The 19782-nt window shown below is 39.6% G+C and overlaps 1 protein-coding gene across 1 annotated transcript; it reads left to right on the top strand.

The window, feature by feature from the left end:
- The first annotated feature begins 1377 nt into the window (after positions 1-1377).
- On the top strand, positions 1378-16904 carry beta-Man (beta-mannosidase). The gene is made up of 7 exons (XM_065221018.1): positions 1378-1489; positions 13780-13948; positions 14010-14314; positions 14379-14743; positions 14806-15191; positions 15262-15735; positions 15791-16904. The coding sequence occupies exons 2-7, from the start codon at positions 13807-13809 to the stop codon at positions 16867-16869; spliced, it is 2751 nt and encodes a 916-aa protein (XP_065077090.1). The 5' UTR covers positions 1378-1489; positions 13780-13806; the 3' UTR covers positions 16870-16904.
- The last annotated feature ends 2878 nt before the right edge of the window (positions 16905-19782 follow it).

Below are 19782 nucleotides of genomic sequence, written 5' to 3'. Positions count from 1 at the left end.
TATCAAATGTTCTGAAAGTGTCTAGAATAAATCATTTGCGCGAACCCCTGGGTACAGGGTTATGTAAATGTCAGCTAAATTAAAATCGAGATGGGGAAAACAAAACTAACTAAATATGTACCTAAAAAGGGTGCGTTTTGTTTCCAAAGAAACAGACAATATTTTATTATAAAATTTTATTTTTCCCTCGATATAGAATATTATTGTGCTTGCAACGCAATATAACCATTAGAGTGATGTAAAATTTGAAATTTTCGCTCCACAATACTTAAACGATTCCAAATCGGATCCTGGCTAACCTCTCAAAATTTGAACCCATTTGGTGAGAAACTGAGATGGCACAAACCATTTGAAGTTTGTATTGGAATTACTATGGGAAAACCAAGATTTTTGTTCATGTCGATCTAATAATTCACCATATCGGTCTGGTTCAAAAGCTTTCAACTGTGCTTGTAGGAAATTCCCAGCTACAACTTTGCTGTAGACCACTTTTTGATCAAATGCAAGGATCGAAAGTTATCAATGGTTCAATGCGCTGATGTCTTATGATCATGCTCAATCAACTGCTCAGCAGGCAACATTGGTGTTTCTGGGGCGTTGAATAGGACACAAAAATCATGGCTACTATGTCACACTGCAAAATGCAGTGTTGCCTACAGAGCAGCTGCTTGATCATGTCATAAGTTTACTAATCTCTTAAATAATTAATAACTTTTTCCTGTCTCGTTTTACATAGAAACGATCTTCAGCAAAGATGTTGCTGAGAAAATTTTCTATAAGAATAGCTATCCAACTGTTTCGCAGCTCAATATGGAAAAAGACTAGAAGGCAATGAACAAAAAGATGAGATTTCCCATAGTAATTTACATGTAAACTTCATATGGCTTGTGCGAAGTCTGTTTCTAACCAAATGAGTTGTAACTTTGGAAGGACCCGATTTGAAACCATTTAAGCACTGTGGAGCGAAAAAGTCAAATTTTGCATCAGTCTAATAACCATATATATGTACATATGGTAAATACTCAGAACGGTTTCAATTAGCTGCTGTAAAAGTACTCAAAATGACGTTGACTAAAAAGGATTATTAAAAATTCACAAAATTTCTCTTGACTTGATTGAAAAGAAAGTATTTTCATTCATGCGTTAACAAGAAAACAAAGAAAAAGAAAGCTACAAACAAAACTAACCTTAATGAGAATCCACGCCGCCTTTTATTTAGATATGTACTGATATGTATGATGTGCGACCTACACAGTAAGATAGAAGCTCTATAACAAACAAAATCATACTCAGCATATTGAAAACAGTCGCATGTGCACAGCAACTATCTCTACACTGCCATCGGCGAAAGTACTTCAGTTCGTGTTTGACGTTGAACCAGATCGGTAGTATCGCAGTACGTACTGCTTCATACGATTAGTAAAGGAAAGTTGAAAGGTTATCGTTTCATCACGTTCTCAGCTGATCGGGCATACAACGTAGTTATTAGGTAAATGGAAGTTAATGCCCTTTGGATCCAAAAGACTTATTTAGACTTGTTTCCACCACTTATTTTTAAGCTTGCATATGACAAAAAAAAACTAAACTCAATTTAATTTCAGTTTTCAAAAGCTAGACTAAGGATTATCATAAACTGTTCATTTTAAACCCACGGTTTAAATTAACATTTTACATACCAAATGTGGCTTCCAATTCATTACTAGAATGTGAAATTACCCATCAATGAACAAAACATACCAGTACGCCAGTTGCACCTCAAAGGTAGAAGAAGTACCGTGTATGCTTTCTCCAGTGACATTGTTAAATGGATTAACTATGGGTACAATAAAATTACAATAGCACTTCAAGTGTATAATGGAACACTTCAACATTGTATTTCACACGATATACAGCCATCTACCGTATAAGTGATAATTTTTGCTATGTAGCAAATGTATTGATGTACATCAATTAAAATCGTTAAAAGCTGTGCGACTGATCGTCATAACTGTTTCAAAATACCGCATAATTTCACCACCCTACCTCTATCTCAGGGCTGGTAGTGGGTATGTAATATAATAGTAGTGACTTTAGTAACTAAACTAACAAAAGTGACCAAATAAAAAAAAATGGTTCCAATATTTCGTTGACAGCGACCTACTTCGAAAAATTTTTTAAACTCATAATCACAATCCATCTTGAGTATTTTTCATGCTCCTTTAAAATAAAACAAATAATGGTTTAACGATACCATAAATTTGATCTTGAAAAGGATGACCAGTGAAGCAGGAAATCAGGAAAACCGGGAAAAGCCGGGATGACAAATCGGGAAAAAATAAGATTCTGGACCTTTACCTGTGTTGGACAAGTTTTTAAGGATACAATCACTTTGATGAACTAAATATTATGAGAATTTTGAAGAGATTTTAGAATGAATTTTCGAGATAACTACAATGTTTTGTTAGAGAAAAATACCAACAGATTTGTTTAAGAACTCTAAGTGAGATTTGACTAGAGCTCCAAGTCATTTGTGGGACTTCAGACGTTCAGAGAAGAAGCTTTAGCTGGTTCTTTTGGAAAATTCGTGACGATTGTGAAGTGGATTCCAGGTCCATTTGTAATGAATATTCAAAATAAGTTCTTATGAGAATTTTAAAAGAGTTGTGATGACAATTCGAAGGAAATTTTTGAAAATTTAAAGATAATTTCATGGGAATTCTATAGAGAATAACAATGATCCCACGAAAAATATCAAGGGGATCAAATTTTGAGGGAACAATTTTAAAGGAATTCTGAGAAGAATTTCAATACGAATTTTCAGCGAATCTTAGGATCAATTCCTCGAATTTTTTGGAGTGTTCTGAAATGTTATATAGATATTTTTAAGGTTCTCTCGGAGAGAATCTCAAATTAATTTTCGAGAAACTCTGAAAATAACACTGTTATGGGAAATGATTCCAAAGGAAATTTGAGAACATTTCATAAAAATCCTGCAAAGAGTTTTAAGCGAAGATAAGTTACAACATCAAAAAATCTCGATGAATTCTTGATGAGAAAAAAACGATTTTTCCAATGTTTTTTGGTAGTTTCCCAGTTGTGAGATATAGGGTATACGTCCCTAACCTCGGTCTAATATGCAGCCATCGATTACGTTTTTAATCATAACTCATCAATGAATTTACCTGCAAACGATATTCTACTGCTAAATGGTATGCTTAGATATGCTTATCATGTCGTTTGCTATCAGAAACCACGAAAAGTTGAAAAACTTACTTTTTTTAAGACAATAACTCACGAGGGAAATGTATGTAATATGGGTCTATTGTCCCCAAATTGGGTCTATTTATGGATGCAACTTCGTCCTATCTTGTTTGATCCTCAAAAAAACGCTCTTGGTAACGTTTTCTGATGTATTTTTTTTTATCACTATCACTGTTAACTTAATGCTCTTCATTCCTCAAAACATTTCTTAGAGAAAATTTTACGAAAACTACATTAAATCACTCAATTTAAAAATTAAAAATTAAAAATTTCGCTTATCGTCTTTTGACCGCAGAATATCTAAATCAGAACATTGTGATGTTCATTATACAGGTTTGGCAGAAAAAATCTCCCTTCCTGTTCGTTCCTTATCATCCAAATGCAAAACAACATTGTTGACGTTACTCTTATTGCTATATGCTGTCAAATGAATTTCATGGGCCATAGTTAGGAACATAGAAAAGAAATGTGTCCCTAAAGTTGGGTCCATGTTTTACTTGTGAAAACGTTGTTAAACAATTAAAATAAACATAAAATATTCAAACAGCAACTGTAAGTTTTACGTCTAGTGTGTATTATCAGGTAATTCCAATCAATAAATGCCATAATCAGGCCATTTGATGATCGTCAGTCAACCTTCCCATCTTAACCTTATAAGTCATGGCGGCTAAAAACTCCGAACATTGTGATATTCTCAACCAGTTTTATTACTTACGAGAGCTGAAAATGTATTGAAATGTTGTGATATAAATTGATTTGTGTGTGGTACACATTTATCAACCATCAGTGATCAATATTTTCCTTATTTTTTGTGTAATATTCCTTAATTAATTATTTATTTGCGTGATAGGCCGAATGAAAGGACTAGACCCACATTACATACCGTAACCCTACATTGAAATTAAGCATATAATCAGAGCCGAAGATATCATTCGGTTAAATGAGTTACAATTAGAAAATAAAGATTTTCCTGGCTCAAAACAACCGGGAAAATCACTAAAATTCCGGGAAAAACCGGGTAAATTGCAAATTGGGATTTGGTGGCTACCATGATTATGGCTGATGCAATTTTTATTTTTGTTTTATGCCACACAAAAGTTACAAAGTTTAGCCCTTTTAAAACTGCAAGAAATATTATTAAATAAGTTGCTTACACGTAATTTTTTATTCATCCCTTGTTATTTTATATTTGCCCCTCCTCGACCTATTTGACTGATGTCGGACATAAAATGAAAATATTAATTGCATCAACCTTATTTTAGGTAATCAAATAATAATTTTATTAATTCAATAACGAAGTGCATTGTCCATTTCCGGCCGGCGCCGGTGGTGTAGTGGTAAGCGTGACTGCTTTCTAACACCCCGATGGGTCTGGGTTCAATCCCAGCCGAGGTCGGTGAGATTTTTCTGAGGCATAAAAATCTCTGGTCACGTCTTCCTTCGGAAGGGAAGTAAAGCCGTTGGTCCCGGCCCATGTGTGTTGTTGTGAATGGGTGCGATATCCTACGCAGGTGTGGAAGCTGCCTTCCTTGCACATTCGATTGCCGTCAATGGATGGCAATCGATGTCCGTCGGTGATTGGCACTAGATTGCGGAACAGAGACCGACGTTAAATAAAGGAAAGAAGATTGTCCATTTCCTCGCTCTACTCATTTTTCTGACTCGATTTTTGGCAACAAACAATTTTCTAAGATGATTTTAGCTTCAGATCGAAAATTGGTTATTAAAGCATGGCCCACTTAGTAATGGAACAGCATCATTTGGGTCAATTTCAGATTCGCATTAACGAATTTGAAAATGATTTTCACTCAAGGGCATAAGAAAGAAATACGAAACGAATTATTCGTCGCGATTTCGAAGGAATTATTGAACTTTTCCCTTAATACGACCCATCAAGCGGTCTCGTCTACTGTTTTGGCGATTTTATCCCATCAATTTTTCATCTGAGCGGCCGTTTTGATGACTGTACCTTTTACCAGTTTCCTCTTCATAATTGCCCAGTAGTTTTCAATGGACCTGAACTGGACACAATTGGGCAGATTGAGGGGTTTCGCTAGCATAGCGCTCGATACTGGTGCGAAGCGTGGACAGGCGAACACAACGTGTGCGGCGGTCTCCTCGACGCCAGCACACGTGGGGCAGATGGGAGTACTTGCATGTCCGAACCTATGCAGGTAGCTCCTAAAGCAGCCATGGCCTGACAGGAACTGTGTCAGGTGGAAGTTTACTTCTCCATGGCGCCTGTTGACCCAGCTTGATACGGAAGGTATCAAGCGGTAAGTCCACCTCCCCTTTGTGGAGTTTTCCCACTCCGATTGCCATCTCGCGGTCGACACAACTCGCGCGTAGTTGCGCAACCCTTGAACGGTCCTCGCGTCATAGCACACCACATCCTCCTTAATGATAAGGCTGATTGGCATCATCCCTGCTATGACACAGACGGCCTCTCTCGAGATAGTGCGGTATGCACTGGCCACCCTCAAGCACATTAGCCTGTGTGTGTTCTCTAATTTCCGCCTGTGGCAGTCAATATCCAGTACCGCAGCCCACGCAGGGCCACCGTATCTGAGGATAGATACTACGACCCCAGCGAGGAGAGTGCGCTTACTGGCATTCACTGCCGAGCTGTTTGACATCATACGCGATAATGCCCCCACAGCCATAGACGCTCTCTTGCAGGCGTACTCGACGTGGCAGCCGAAGCTGAGCTTATCATCGAGCATAACCCCCAAGAGTTTCAGAGAGCGCACAGACCTAATTGTGCTTCCGCCGACTGTCAACGTCGCATGCTGTACTGACATGCGATTGTTGACTACGACCACTTCCGTCTTGTGATAGGCAAGCTCCAATTTCGTGGATCTCATCCATTCCTCCACAAGCTTGACGCAGTGAGCCGCTGTCAGCTCTACCTCTTCGAGGGATTCCCCGTAGACTACCAGCGTGACATCGTCGGCAAAACCTACAATTTTCACGCCTACCGGGAATTTTATCCTCAACAGTCCATCGTACATGACGTTCCATAACACCGGGCCCAGGATGGAGCCTTGTGGCACTCCCGCGGTGACTCTAACGCATTTTTCGCCATCTTCTGTGTCGTACGTCAACACACGATTCTGGAAGTAGCTTTCCAGAATCTTATACAGCCCTCCGGGAATTTGAAGCTGGTGTAGCGAGCGGGCTATCGCCCCCCAGCACGCGCTGTTGAACGCGTTCTTCACATCTAAGGTTACCACCGCGCAGTAACGAATACCCCTTCGTTTCCGGTGGACCACCTCTGCCGTCTGGATGACGTCGCGGATGGCATCCACCGTGGATCTGCCCTTACGGAACCCGTACTGGCTGCTTGACAGGCCGTCTACACCTTCGGTGTAGTCCGACAACCTGTTGAGGATAACCCTCTCAAGCAGTTTCCCAGTGGTGTCCAGCAAACAAATGGGCCTGTATGCTGACGGGTCCCCAGGGGGTTTTCCTGGCTTCGGGAGCAGCACCAGCCTCTGCCGCTTCCACACATCTGGAAAGATGCCTACGTCCAGACAGGTCTGATAAATAGAACGGAACATGTCTGGATTTTCCGCAACGGCCGCCCTCAGAGCCACAACCGGGATCCCATCTAAGCCCGAGGCCTTGCCCACCACCAGCGACTTGGCAATACCGCTAAGTTCACTGTTCGTCACTCTAGACACTTCTCCCTGATCCGCGCCTGGGATCCGCGCCAGGAGTCTACGTCCCTACACGGGAACAGGAACCCAACGATCGGAGCCAGTACCGCTGGTGATTTCTCCGGGGGTGCCGTCACGCCGCGGGTCTTTGCCATGACCACTTTGTAGGCATCCCCCCATGGGTTCGTGTTGGCGCTTTGGCATAAGCTGTCAAAGCACGCACGCTTGCGTCTGGCGATCTCTTTATTGAGGGCCGCCTTAGCGGCTCGAAGAGAGATTCACTCGTACCTGCTGGGGTGAGAGGTTATCACGCTTACCACTACACCACCGGCGCCGCTTCTGTTATTGTTATAGTTGTTGTCAACAAATAGACGTCAAAAGCTTCCAAAAACGTCCACTATGAGCGCTGTAATAAGCAAAAGAGTTTGTTCCATTACTAAGTGGGCCATGGTTTAGAACGAAAAATTGAGGCACAGAGAAAAGTGTTCAATTTTTACAATGTTTAGAAATCAATGTTAGACGTCAGAAATAGAAACTTTTGAACCACCTTTCATAAATTTTCATAAGTCTGGGACCTACACAACTTTTCTAGACAGCAGTTCAATAAAAAAATTTCATTATTCTGGAGCCAGAAAAATTTTCCAAGATGGAAATATCGTGGACATACACGGCAAATAAATCTGACTCATATTTGAATCACGTTCACTTAAATTCGCAAAAACGTAGGTCACAGGAATGAGAAAATTTCAATTCAAATATCCGTAAATATCACTCATATATGAGTAAATGTCACTCAAATATGAATGATGTGTAAAAATTTACTCAAATGCGAATTTGAGTGAACGGGTCTCACATATGAGTCAGATTTATTAGCCGTGTAAAAAATTTCCGTGGTAAATTTTTGAGATTTTTACCTATTTTTCAAAGCTAGGACTTAAAAAGTCGAGATCTCTAAGACAAATAAGTTAAGAAAATTGTGCGGTCTGGAATAATTTTCATATTTTTAATATTTAGAATGTAATTTCACAATCCCAGAAAAAAATAATTACTTCTGAAACGTAAATAACTTAACATAATTTTGAACATAGATTTTTGTTTTCTAAAATAAGCTCTTGTAAATGTTCGGACGTTCAAGGATTTTTTGAAATGCTAGTCTTTGAAAAAATTTCTAGTGTATGTAAATTTTCCTAGAGCGTTTTTCTGAGTATCTAAGGCTTGGAAAACTTTCAAGATCACGTAGTAAAATCACGCTGATTTTTAATGAACTTTTTTAACACAAAATTGTTACCAAATCGAGTGATTCCTTAAAGGCAAATTCTTTGCTCTCAACATTATTGGTCGTAAAAAAGTGCTATCATAATTTTCAGCAATGTCAGGAATGCTCACGAACCCCCAACATTTGCCAGAAAACTTACTACTTACTCAAGTTTTTTTTTTCCTTTATTAGAGAGATTTTTAGCCTAAGGCTAGTTCATCTCTTATCCTACTTACTCAAGGTATCTTCCAAATAAGCTTCAAAATTGCATTTTTGTTATCAAATGTTAAATTCAGTCCTCTGTATCCATTATACGCGCGCGAGGCTCAAACCTTTGTAGACTACTTTTTGACGTAGGTCTACGTCTTTGATTTCTATATGGGGGTACACTTTGTGAAAACCGAAAATGGAACATGTAACAAATTAAGAAAGACTTTGAACGTTAATAACTCAGCTGCCCCTGGTCCAATTTCAATAATTTTATCACCAATCGATCAGAAATATGGCTACGCTTCCAAATGTTAAATTTCAACAAAAAACTATTGAAAAACTGGTAAATGTCCAGCATTGTCCAAAAGCGTCGAATTAACTAACAAATCCACCAATTACCTACATGCATATGCTGCTTCCTCAGCACAGTCGTCAGAGAGTAGTAAGTAGACGAAGTGGCATTCGCCTCTGGTCCTCGGGCGCGTGCGAATGGGGAGGATGGAATTGCGTAATATTTTGCACACTCATCGCCATTCTCAGAACCACACGCTCCCAACGACCACACCACGGTGGTGTTCGGTCGTCGAAATTAGTAACAGCAATAGCAGCAGTAGCAGTGCTTTCGGCGTGTGGCGTTGAAAATTGTTCTCCAGTAACAACGAAAGGCTGCCTGCAAGCAGCGAGCTGCAGAGCCCATATAAGCAACCATCAAAGGAGGAAGAAGCTGCACCGCTATGCTATGGATCGGAATTAGTAGCTCTTCGTGAGTCGCTGCGGGTCGGTCATCTATGCCAAGCGTGTCACCCTCGCTCCAAACGACATACAGCTCGACAGCCTCATCCGTGTTGAACACCCACCTCAGAATTACTCAACCATCACTACAAAACGGTCCTTTTCAGGGCCACCAAAAATTTGTTAAAGAGTATTATTTGGACATTGGTCAAGGTCATCAGTTCCCGCAAGCAGCTAGCTATCAAGGCTCAACCTGTCTATAGAAGGTGTGGAATTGTAGGCATGAATATATTGGTGCAATTAGTTTTTCCTCGGCTTTCATTCCGCACGATTCGTTTCTTTTGTTTAATCAATCACCCTTGTAGTGACATCGAAAAGATTGTTTCAATCGGCGCTTACATATGAAATTTAATGTGGATTATAGAATTTTTAGTATGTTACCAAAATTTATGAATGGTTTGTGAGTTTTAGCCTGTTTCCAAGTAAGGAGTTATAGCAAATCGCCAGCTGGTATTTCCCGGCGACTTTACAAATAAATAAAATCAAAAAAAAAAATCATTATGCAGAACTAGCTAGGATTTGTTTTACTTCATATTTCACAAAATAGCTTTCGAGTGTTAAGACATCGTCTCCCGCAAAGTTTACATTTTTCCCTCTACCAACAAATACATCAGGGCTAGATAGATCTCCACAGGATCTATAGAATCCACGCAATTAAAAAAAAACCAAAATACACAGCATTACGAAAAGAGGTCAGGTTTCGACCAATAGCAGATAGATTTTAATTCTAAACAAGCCAAAGGATTGGAAATTTATCTACCAATCTGCTAAAATGAACACTTAGTTAATTTTCAATAGCTCACTATTGAAAAATACCAAATGTCCAACTGTTGGAATGGTGATCAAAATTAAGACCGAATGTCTGAAAACAGCGCATTCCCTAACACAGACTTAAAAATCGAAGTCGATGCGGTCCCACTAAACGGTGCTCATTCAATCACCGTAAGTGGTGGTGTCCAGTCTTTCCAGGAACCAATAGCTCTTCGTGAGCCGCTGTGGGCCATCTATGTCAAGCGCATCATACTTAAGAGTATAAACAGAGAGAATCCCGCTCAAATTCCTATTCCTACACAAAACACAAGCTCCTGCTGCAGTTAACAAATAAGATTTTTATATAAGACCACGTAGTTCTACGTCACCATTGCGTACAACCCCATAGGGCTGTCCTTTAAAGTTTTTTTAAATCTACTACTATTAAATCAAATATTAAAAATCCATCATCACCATCGTGGCGAACAGAAATAGTTTTTGCAGTGCTACAATAATTGTTAAAAAGTCGTTTTGACAGATATCCATATAAAATAATCCGTTATAGATAACTTCGTCTAGATACATAATTAGTCAATTCATAAAAAAATCACTGGATAACTTGTTCAAAAAACAGTTTTAACGTGTGAAATGCAGTGTCTTTTAAATTCTGTAAGTGTTGCTGAACGTTTGATATGTCTAGGCATCGAATAGAAAACATTTATTCCTTTAAAAAATAATGAATTCGGTGAAGCACAAGTCAAGAAATGTGGTGTTCTTATTTCATCCGCGTTTCTAGCATTATATATATGAAAGTCACTTCCTCTTTCAATTCGATCACCCAAATACCGAGGCAGCAAACCGTTAACTGCTTTAAAAATGAACACCATAGTCAAATATACAATTCTTTGCTTCACCGACAACCATTGTAAGGCGTCTAACATCAAAGTTGAGGAAGTGAATCTATTACATCTCAAAATCAAACGCATTATTTTATTCTGCAAGCGCTGTAATCTCGATATTTGTGTTGCATTGGCCAGAAATAAAATGGAAGGGCAAAAGTCAAGATGAGGAGAGATGATTGATTTGTATAGCTGTATTTTACTGGCAATAGTTAAATCGTTTTTCAGTCGACATAGAATTCCATACTTCTTGGCAATTTTCTTGATGACATTGTCAATGTGAGAGTTAAACTTAAGTGTGTCATCAATAATCTCGCCAAGATATTTAATGTCCCGAACGCGGTCAATAGTCTCATCATCAATTACAACAGAGACGTTCTCATATAATCGATTCCGCGAAATTACCATAAATTTAGTTTTACTTGTATTCAATTTCAACTGCTTATACTTCAACCATCTACTTAGAGAACGCAAATCTTCATTCAAGTGTGAAACGGCGTCATCTAAATCCTTAGTCATTAATATACATAATAAATAACAGGGCCCTAATACACAATCATTAAAAACAGTCCGTTGAGTTCTGTCAGACAAATAGCTTTCAAACCATTTATATGCAGTGCTCGTAATTCCAAAGCGCTTGATTGTACTTAACAGTAAGTGCCTAGAAATTGTTTCAAAAGCGCGTTTAAGATCCAAAAAACAGCAACAATAGTATCTTTACGCTCCAAGTTGTCTTTCCACTTTGCTAACACCAAATTCAACGCGGTTTCACAAGAATGACCTTCCCGATATCCCGATTGTTCTGGTATCAACAAAGGGTTGCTATTCAAATACTCCAACAGCTGGCCTTTAACAACAAGTTCTAAGATTTTCTCTAATGTGTGCAACTTGTTGATGGGACGAAACTCTTCGGTTTTAATTGTTCCAGCAACTTTTTGAATAGGTGGTCCTTCCAAATTTGTGGCACATGTCCAGTTTGCAATGATTCATTAATAAGTTCCAGCAAGATGTGGCCAATGACATGAAAGCAATCTTGAATAACTCTAGCATTAACATTATCTACTCCAGTCGATTTTCCTAATGAAAAACAAACAACTCTAAGTTCATCTAATGTAATTGGGTAAAAACTTTCAAATCTACAACTATTATTAAATGGCTGTTTTGTTTCGTCAGGTTCATCGACCAATTCAATGGATTGATTAATCAATGAAACACTGTCGACAAAATAATCATTAAACTTAGATGCAATTACTTGTTCTGACTGTTCTAATGTGCCATTAAAAGCACTAGGGTGTTTAAACTCCCTGGTTTCCAAAGCTCTCTCGGATTAGATTGACGTCCTCAACAACTTACCAAGTTTGAACAGTTTTGGTTGTGATCTGAATTTGCGGGATACTTCTGTAAGAAATGCGCAAACTCCAACCGCTCTATTTTCCAAGCTACACTCTCGCAGCTAATCGGAAGGAAGCAGAAGGGGAAGATGATCTCGTTCGATCTGGACCACGCATTCGATCGGGTCTGTCATGAGTTCATGCATCGGACCCTGCTCTCTCTGGGGTTCGACCAGGATTTCGTCTGCTGGCTCTCTCGAGTCGCTGCTGGCTCTCTCGAGTCGCTGCTGCCTCTTCATCACGGCTGTAAGTCAATGGGTACCTCTCAGAGCCGTTCCGTATAGAACGGTCCCGTACGTCAGGGAGACCCGATGTCGATGCTGCTGTTCGTGCTCAATATTCATCCCCTCCTCACACGGGTGGAGCGTGTGTGCGCTGGTGATCTTTGCGTTGCGTATGCTGATGACATCACGGATTTATCAGCTTGTTGGTAGATTCGAGATCGTATCCGGGGAAACCATCCAGGCATCAATTGGAAAAAGATCTGGATGAACATATAATCTAGAAGGCTATCGTCGAGAGAGCGTACTGATTTCTTCCTGCTAGTGAACGCGAAGACGGAGCACCGTAGACTGATGAACGTCATCGGTCGAGCAAACGACACAAACTGCCAGCACTGTGCGGTAGGAATCGAGACTTTGCAACATAAGTTTTGCGAGTGCCCTCGAGTTGCTGCAGCTTGGGCACACATCCAGCGAAAATTGACGACTACACTCGGCGGCTGGCAAAGGCTTAGCTTCGACGATCTTGTACGATATCAGAATCGATATAGGCGAGCTAGATTTCGTTTTGAGTATAGAATATTTTGTATAAATGTTTTGATTATGTTATTTAATCGCAAGAACTAAATAAACAATATTTTACTGAGTTGATAGAGCTGCATTATTTCATTACACCATTAGCAGTGAATTTTTCCTCGCTGAATTCAAATATGAACTTATGTTTCACGTAACACGTACAGTTTTTGATGAAACCGGGTTTAAATTCACGAAAATACGTATTTCATGGAATTTTATTTCAAGTGCTCTACCAAGTTGGTCTTTGATAAATGACTGAATATTGTAGAATAGACCTGGCTGAATTGATGCGTGGAAGTAGATTTCATGGAGCACGCACAATTGTTGAGAAAAACGGTTAAAATTCACGAAAATACGTATTTCATGGAAAATCTTATTCAGCTGCTCTGGTTAATTTGTTTTCTAACCCACTCTTTGAAAATATTAATGAACTTTGTAGAATGGACATTGCTGAATAGAGGTGCCGGTGGTGTAGTGGTAAGCGTGACTACCTCTCACCCCAGCAGGCCTGGGTTCAATCCCAGTCAGCGCCACCGGGATGTTCTGAGGCATAACTTTCTCAATGATCAAAGTAGAAAATGAACTTGCAGCCAATATTAAATTTATAATACGTACTTTCGTGAATTTAAACTCGTTTTACTCAACAATTGTGCGTGCTCCACAAACTGCACTTTGAGAATGGATTTCACTTTTTCACAACTAAGAATTGTACGGCCATCAATGCTCTTCCTCACGATGAAAATTAAATAGCTTTCCTAACAAAGGATATTTTTTTTTTCTCGACAGATGATTGGATATCGAACACATATTTGAATGGGGATGTTGGACACATTGAAATTCTTCCTCTTCGTCGTACTGCTGCTAATCACAATCATTCTGAATCAGAATGTAACATCAAAGAAATCAGGCGAACGGGACCTTAGCCAATTCTGGCGCATTGAAAATGCAAATAGAAGTATGAACTAGTTACCCGTATTTTGTTAAAGCTCTAATCTTGAACCTTACTATTAACCTAGCTCTCAAAATGGAGAACCAATCCGTTCCTTCGGGAATATACAGCGCACTGGAGCAAGCATTGATAATCGAATCGGTACTCGATTTCAAAAATGACCTAACCACAAAATGGATTGCTCAAGATAACTGGACCTACTCTTCAGTGTTGCCGTGTAACGTGGATGAACTCAACTTTACGAACGTAGTTTTAACCTTGCACGGCGTGGATACGTTTTCTGAAGTCTATCTCAACGATAAGTTGTTAGGCGAAACAAGCAATATGTTCGTTCGTTACAGATTCAATGTTAAATCGATACTCCGGAACGAGGTAGGTAAGAAAAATTACAATGATATACTCGACGCGGAACATTGAAGCTTTTCCTTGATCATAGTGTAAAAATGGCATTGAGCTCCGTATTTCTATACGGTCTCCGGTTACGGAAGCTTCCTTAATAGCGGCCAACTACAGTCATTTGAAAGTGGTTCCGGAATGTCCCCCAGCGAGGTACAACGGAGAATGTCACGTCAACATGATCCGGAAGATGCAAGCTAGTTTCGCTTGGGATTGGGGCCTGGCAGTTCCATCCATGGGAATTTGGAAACCGGTACGGGTGGAATATTACGATTCAGCCAAAATTCGTGATATCACTTTTGCTCTATTTGATGAGGAAACGCATTGGAGGGTACTCGTTGGAGTTTACTTAGAAACGGGCACAACCAGTCGGAGGCTTCAAGGAACTTTGATGTTCAAAATATTGTAAGCTTGAAACAGAGAAACTTCGTCTTTCAATAAATTTATTCATAGTTTCGCATATTCAGGGGCGTTGAAATAGGGAATGAACATATAATCAACGTGGAAAAGCAAAGTGACACATCCGGAGAGCTTTTTGTAGAGCATACGTTGACAATCAATAAAACGGCGGTGGAGCTCTGGTGGCCTAATGGCTACGGTCGACAGAGGCTCTACAATCTCTACGTGAAGTGGGAGGATAATATGATCAATAGCATTCAACTACACGACCGTGAAACGATGATTGCCGAGAAGGTCATCCGAATTGGTTTCCGAAACATCAAGCTTAGCCAAGAGCGAACCTCAGATGGTTTAATGTTCTATTTCATAGTTAACGATGTGCCGATGTTTATGAAAGGATCAAATTGGATACCTTCGTCGGTACTACCGGAAAGTTCATACGATGAAAATTATGGTAAGTTCATCCTTATGAACATTGGATCAAGGTATTCTAGACCTTCTCTAAATAACTTTAACAATTTCAGTCAAATTTCTGCTGTATGCTGCTCGTGACGCTAACATGAACATGCTTCGAGTCTGGGGTGGTGGTGTATACGAAAGCAATTACTTCTACCAACTGGCCGACGAACTAGGTATTCTCATTTGGCACGATATGATGTTTGCTTGCTCCATGTACCCGGCAGATGATAGTTTCCTGGCAAATGTAAAGGTCGAAGTCAACCAGAATGTTCGGCGAATTCAGTACCATCCAAGTATAGCAATCTGGGCAACGAACAACGAAAATGAGGTAGCATTACGACAAAACTGGTACGGAACTGATGCCAGTAAGGACCTGTACGAAGCAGAGTATAAAAAACTGTACGTCAGTGTAGTGCAGCCTAAGATTGCAAAAGTCGACAAATGGCGAACAGTCCTAATATCTTCACCATCAAACGGTGATCAATCGATAAAAGATGGCTACTTTTCTAAAAACCCGCAAGATCCTCACTACGGCGATGGTATGAGTACACTTATGAAACCGGTTTTCAATGCACTTACATTCTATCTTTTCAGTTCATTATTACAATTATATTCAAAACGGTTGGAATCCGATCATCTACAGAGGAGGACGATTTATTTCAGAATACGGTTTCCAGTCCTTCCCAGCGCTGACAAGTTGGCCCGTACGGGATCTCAGGAATGATGAACTAACAGATTTGATCGAACACCGTCAACATAGTCCGTTGGGAAATATACCAATCCTGCATATGATTAATGAGAATTTGCCCATGCCAGCCAATGATTCAGCTAATTACTGGCGAGACATCATATACCTTAGTCAGGTATCTCAAGCTATGATCGTTAAAACGGAAACTGAAGTTTATCGATCGAAACGAATCGAGTATGGAACAATGGGTGCACTTTACTGGCAGCTGAACGATGTATGGATCGCCCCTTCCTGGTCTAGTATAGAGTATGGTGGCAAGTATAAAATCCTTCAATATTGGATAAAGGACGTCTTTGCTCAAAATCATGTTGTAGCGTATATTAACGCAATGAATAAACTAGATTTGTACTTAGTTCGAGATACGCTAGGATCCGATGAAGAATGGTCAGTTGAAGTGAATATTCACCAATGGAATAAGTTTATGCGCGTTGGCAACATCTCATTCCACTCAAGAAAAGTTCCGCAAAATACTGTCGTACGGATAGGATCGTATGATATATATGATCACCTGCGGCAAAACAAACTCGATGCCAATGATCACCTTCTTCTCGTCAACCTATATCGCGATGGAAAAAAGATAGCTGACAATTTTGTACTTCTAGGCAAAATCAAAAACGCAGTTCAAATGATGGAACCCACAGTGAAACTCACTATCGCTGCGGTCAGTTGTAATGTAGCCAATAATGTGATGCAAGTTAGTCTGGAAGTGGCCATCAGTTCGCCAGCAGTATTTTTATACATGGAACTGACGCCGGAAAACAGTTCACTTAAACAGTGTCAATTTTCGAAGAACGGTTTCTTGCAGTTTACGCCTATACAGACGGTTCACCTGAAATGTGTGGACATAGGGTGCAAGTCTAAATTACAAAGTAACGACATTAATGTATTGACGGTGAACGAGCTGCTACAGCGACGTGCAGATTAGTTTTAGGTTGACAGTAAAAATATATTTATCGTAAATGGTTTTTACTTTTCTCGAAAGAATTCACTGTTTGTGTATGTGTTTTTTGACGTAGGATTACGTCTTTCGGCAACATAATTTCAAAAAAATCAAAATTGACCGCGTTACGAAAAGTTGTCAGGTTTTGACTATTTATAACTCTTTCAATTCTAAACAAGCCAATCGATAGGAAATTTTTCTACGAATCTGTTAAAATTAAGAGTTTATCAATTTTCAAAAGGTCACTATTCAAATCGCACGAATGTGCAACTGTTGCTATGATAATTAAAATTATCACCGATTGCCTGCGAAAAGCGCTTTCCCTAACACAGATTTCAAAATCGAATTACATCCGGTCTCACCGAACTTTTATCTTCATGTTCATGATCTGCAATTTGGCTTTTACCAACATATTTAGATATTTGTTGGCAACTATCTTTGCACAAGGAACGCAAAGCACGTCATATACCAGCTTATCGTTATTTTTCGATTGACCAGAAAATAATTTGCAATATAGCTAGCTTGACACCATGAACGCCATTTTTCAAGTGTGTATTTACAATCTAACTCCCACTAGCTGGCAGCATTTAGGATAGTATCCTCTTGCAACCATCTTTTACATAAATAATTGCAAGAAGCTTAAATCAGAACGCAGTAGGCTCTTCCCGCGAACCGTTGATTTTGTTAACGCTGTCGCTGATTTCATCTGTGTTATTAAATAGCATTGATTTTCCACCAGAAAAGCTCAAAACTATCACTCACTCATCTGGTTATATCTCAAAAACTATTTGTCCAAATCATTTGCCCTTTGAAACACATCAAATTGAAGAGTTTTTCAAAGTGTGGTGAAAATTTGAGCTAAAACTATTAAGAAATTAAAAATCCCGCCCATGGTGAAAACAGGCCATTTTTTACCTTTAAATTGACGTTCTAATATCACGAATAGCTTATTTGGTTGTGGAGTAATCTCTTGAAATTTTTAAAAATCTCGAAAATCCAGGGTTGTAGTCGAGAGGGATTTAGGCACTTCAGAGCAAAATCAAAAAAGGTGTTTGTTCCCAAATAAAGCGTTTTGGCCAAATTTGGCTCAAATCGGTGACATCGACCACAGGTGGTGTACCCACTTGAGCTAGAAATACCCATTTATATTGGCAGACCAACGTATAAAATTAAATCAGAAGTTCAGAACTAAACTTTATGAGTTAGCGTTAGCGTTGTAATGGTATACTTCGTAGATTGGATACTAGCGACAGTCATATCTCTTTTGAAATTCTCAGCCATACTGCTTTCACGAATAATGCTGGGGAACAAACATTGATTCCAATCTTAACAAGCATACCAAAAGCTAGCGTGTTGCCATTCCCAGCCATTTAATCTCTCGACAGCCCACTATCGAAAGAGTATATTTATTTAATGTTTGTGCATTTAAGGTTTATGGTTTACTTATTTATTTATTTAATCACCATCTTTGACATTTTAGCCATACAGACTGTTTAAAGTGACTTAATCCTATTCTTATAAACTGGTATACTTATATTAAAATCAAAAACATCACACACATCATTAAACAGTCTGGAACATCTATCGAGAGGATTGTTATAACCGTAAGCAGTACGATATCCGGGAGTCCACAGAAAGTAATAGTTGCGGAGACGGCGAGCTGGAGTGTGGAAATTGATGTTCCCGAGCAAACAACTGCAGTCACTATGATTTCTAATCATGTCAAATATGAACATCCTCTGGAGAAAGACTCGGCAATTTGTTAGTGTTTGCAGTCCAATAAGCGCACATCTATGCTCGTACGGTGGTAAGCTATCTGGAATTTTTCCATGGCAGACGTCGTAATGCAAACTTTATAAACTGTTTCTGGATTCTCTCGATGCGAAGTACATGAACAGCATGATATGGAGCCCAAACTAAAGCCCAAATTTGTACTCCATATTCAAGAACACTGCGGACCATAAAGCAGTACAGCGCTTTCAGGGCGTACACGTCGTCGAATTGTGCAGTATTGCGGCGCAAATATCCTAGCATGGAGTTGGCCTTTGCAACTGCCATGGATATGTGCTCGTTAAACCGTAGTTTGTTGTCCAAGATGAGCCCAAGATCCTTAATGGCATTAACCCTTTCCAGCGGCGATTGATTCATAGAGTAATCAAAAATGATCGGAGAGTGAGAGCGGGTAAGGGTAATCACTTTGCATTTGGCAGCATTGGCTTGCATTCCAATCATCTGACACCACGATGACAATCGCTCTATATCAGCTTGTAGTGCGCAACAATCCACGATCGATTTGATCACACGGTACAGCTTAAGATCATTCGCATATAGCAACTTACATGAACTTAGCATTCGTGATGAGTGTGTGAGTGCTGACCACGTTTTGCGTCCATTGCTGCAATGGACGTGCTCTGACCCTCGTTGGCGTACAGCAATTTGCCATACAATGAAACTACTGGAAGCGGCTCCAGTTCTGATGGAGGAGGCTTTTTGGATAGCGGAAGATAAAGTGTTTATTGTGTTGTACCTTTTGACTATAGTTTTAAGATGTATTGTATAGTGACCAAGAATCCTCGGCTCTGTAAAGTTAATTCGGTTGAGCCTTATCAAATAAATTAATAAACAACAATGAACTTAGCATATCACACACGTCGTTAATAAACAGAACGAAAATGAGAGGTCCTAGGTGACTCCCTTGTGGAACCCCCGATGGTATATGGAATACCTCGGATCTGGAATCACGTACCTTAACGCAAGCCTTCCTGGATGATAAGTATGATTTCAACCAACGAACGATCCACGGTGGAAGACCAACGCGGTTTAGCTTCATAATGGCTAGGTCGTGAGGGACTTTGTCAAAAGCCTTAGAGAAGTCGATGTAAACGGAGTCCACTTGCT

The sequence above is a fragment of the Ochlerotatus camptorhynchus genome, unplaced genomic scaffold (genome assembly GCF_037179485.1).
Source record: "Ochlerotatus camptorhynchus isolate MF236.1 unplaced genomic scaffold, CSIRO-AGI_Acam_v1.1 ptg000137l, whole genome shotgun sequence".
NCBI lineage: Eukaryota > Metazoa > Arthropoda > Insecta > Diptera > Culicidae > Ochlerotatus > Ochlerotatus camptorhynchus.
This window is presented reverse-complemented; position numbering and strand designations above follow the sequence as displayed.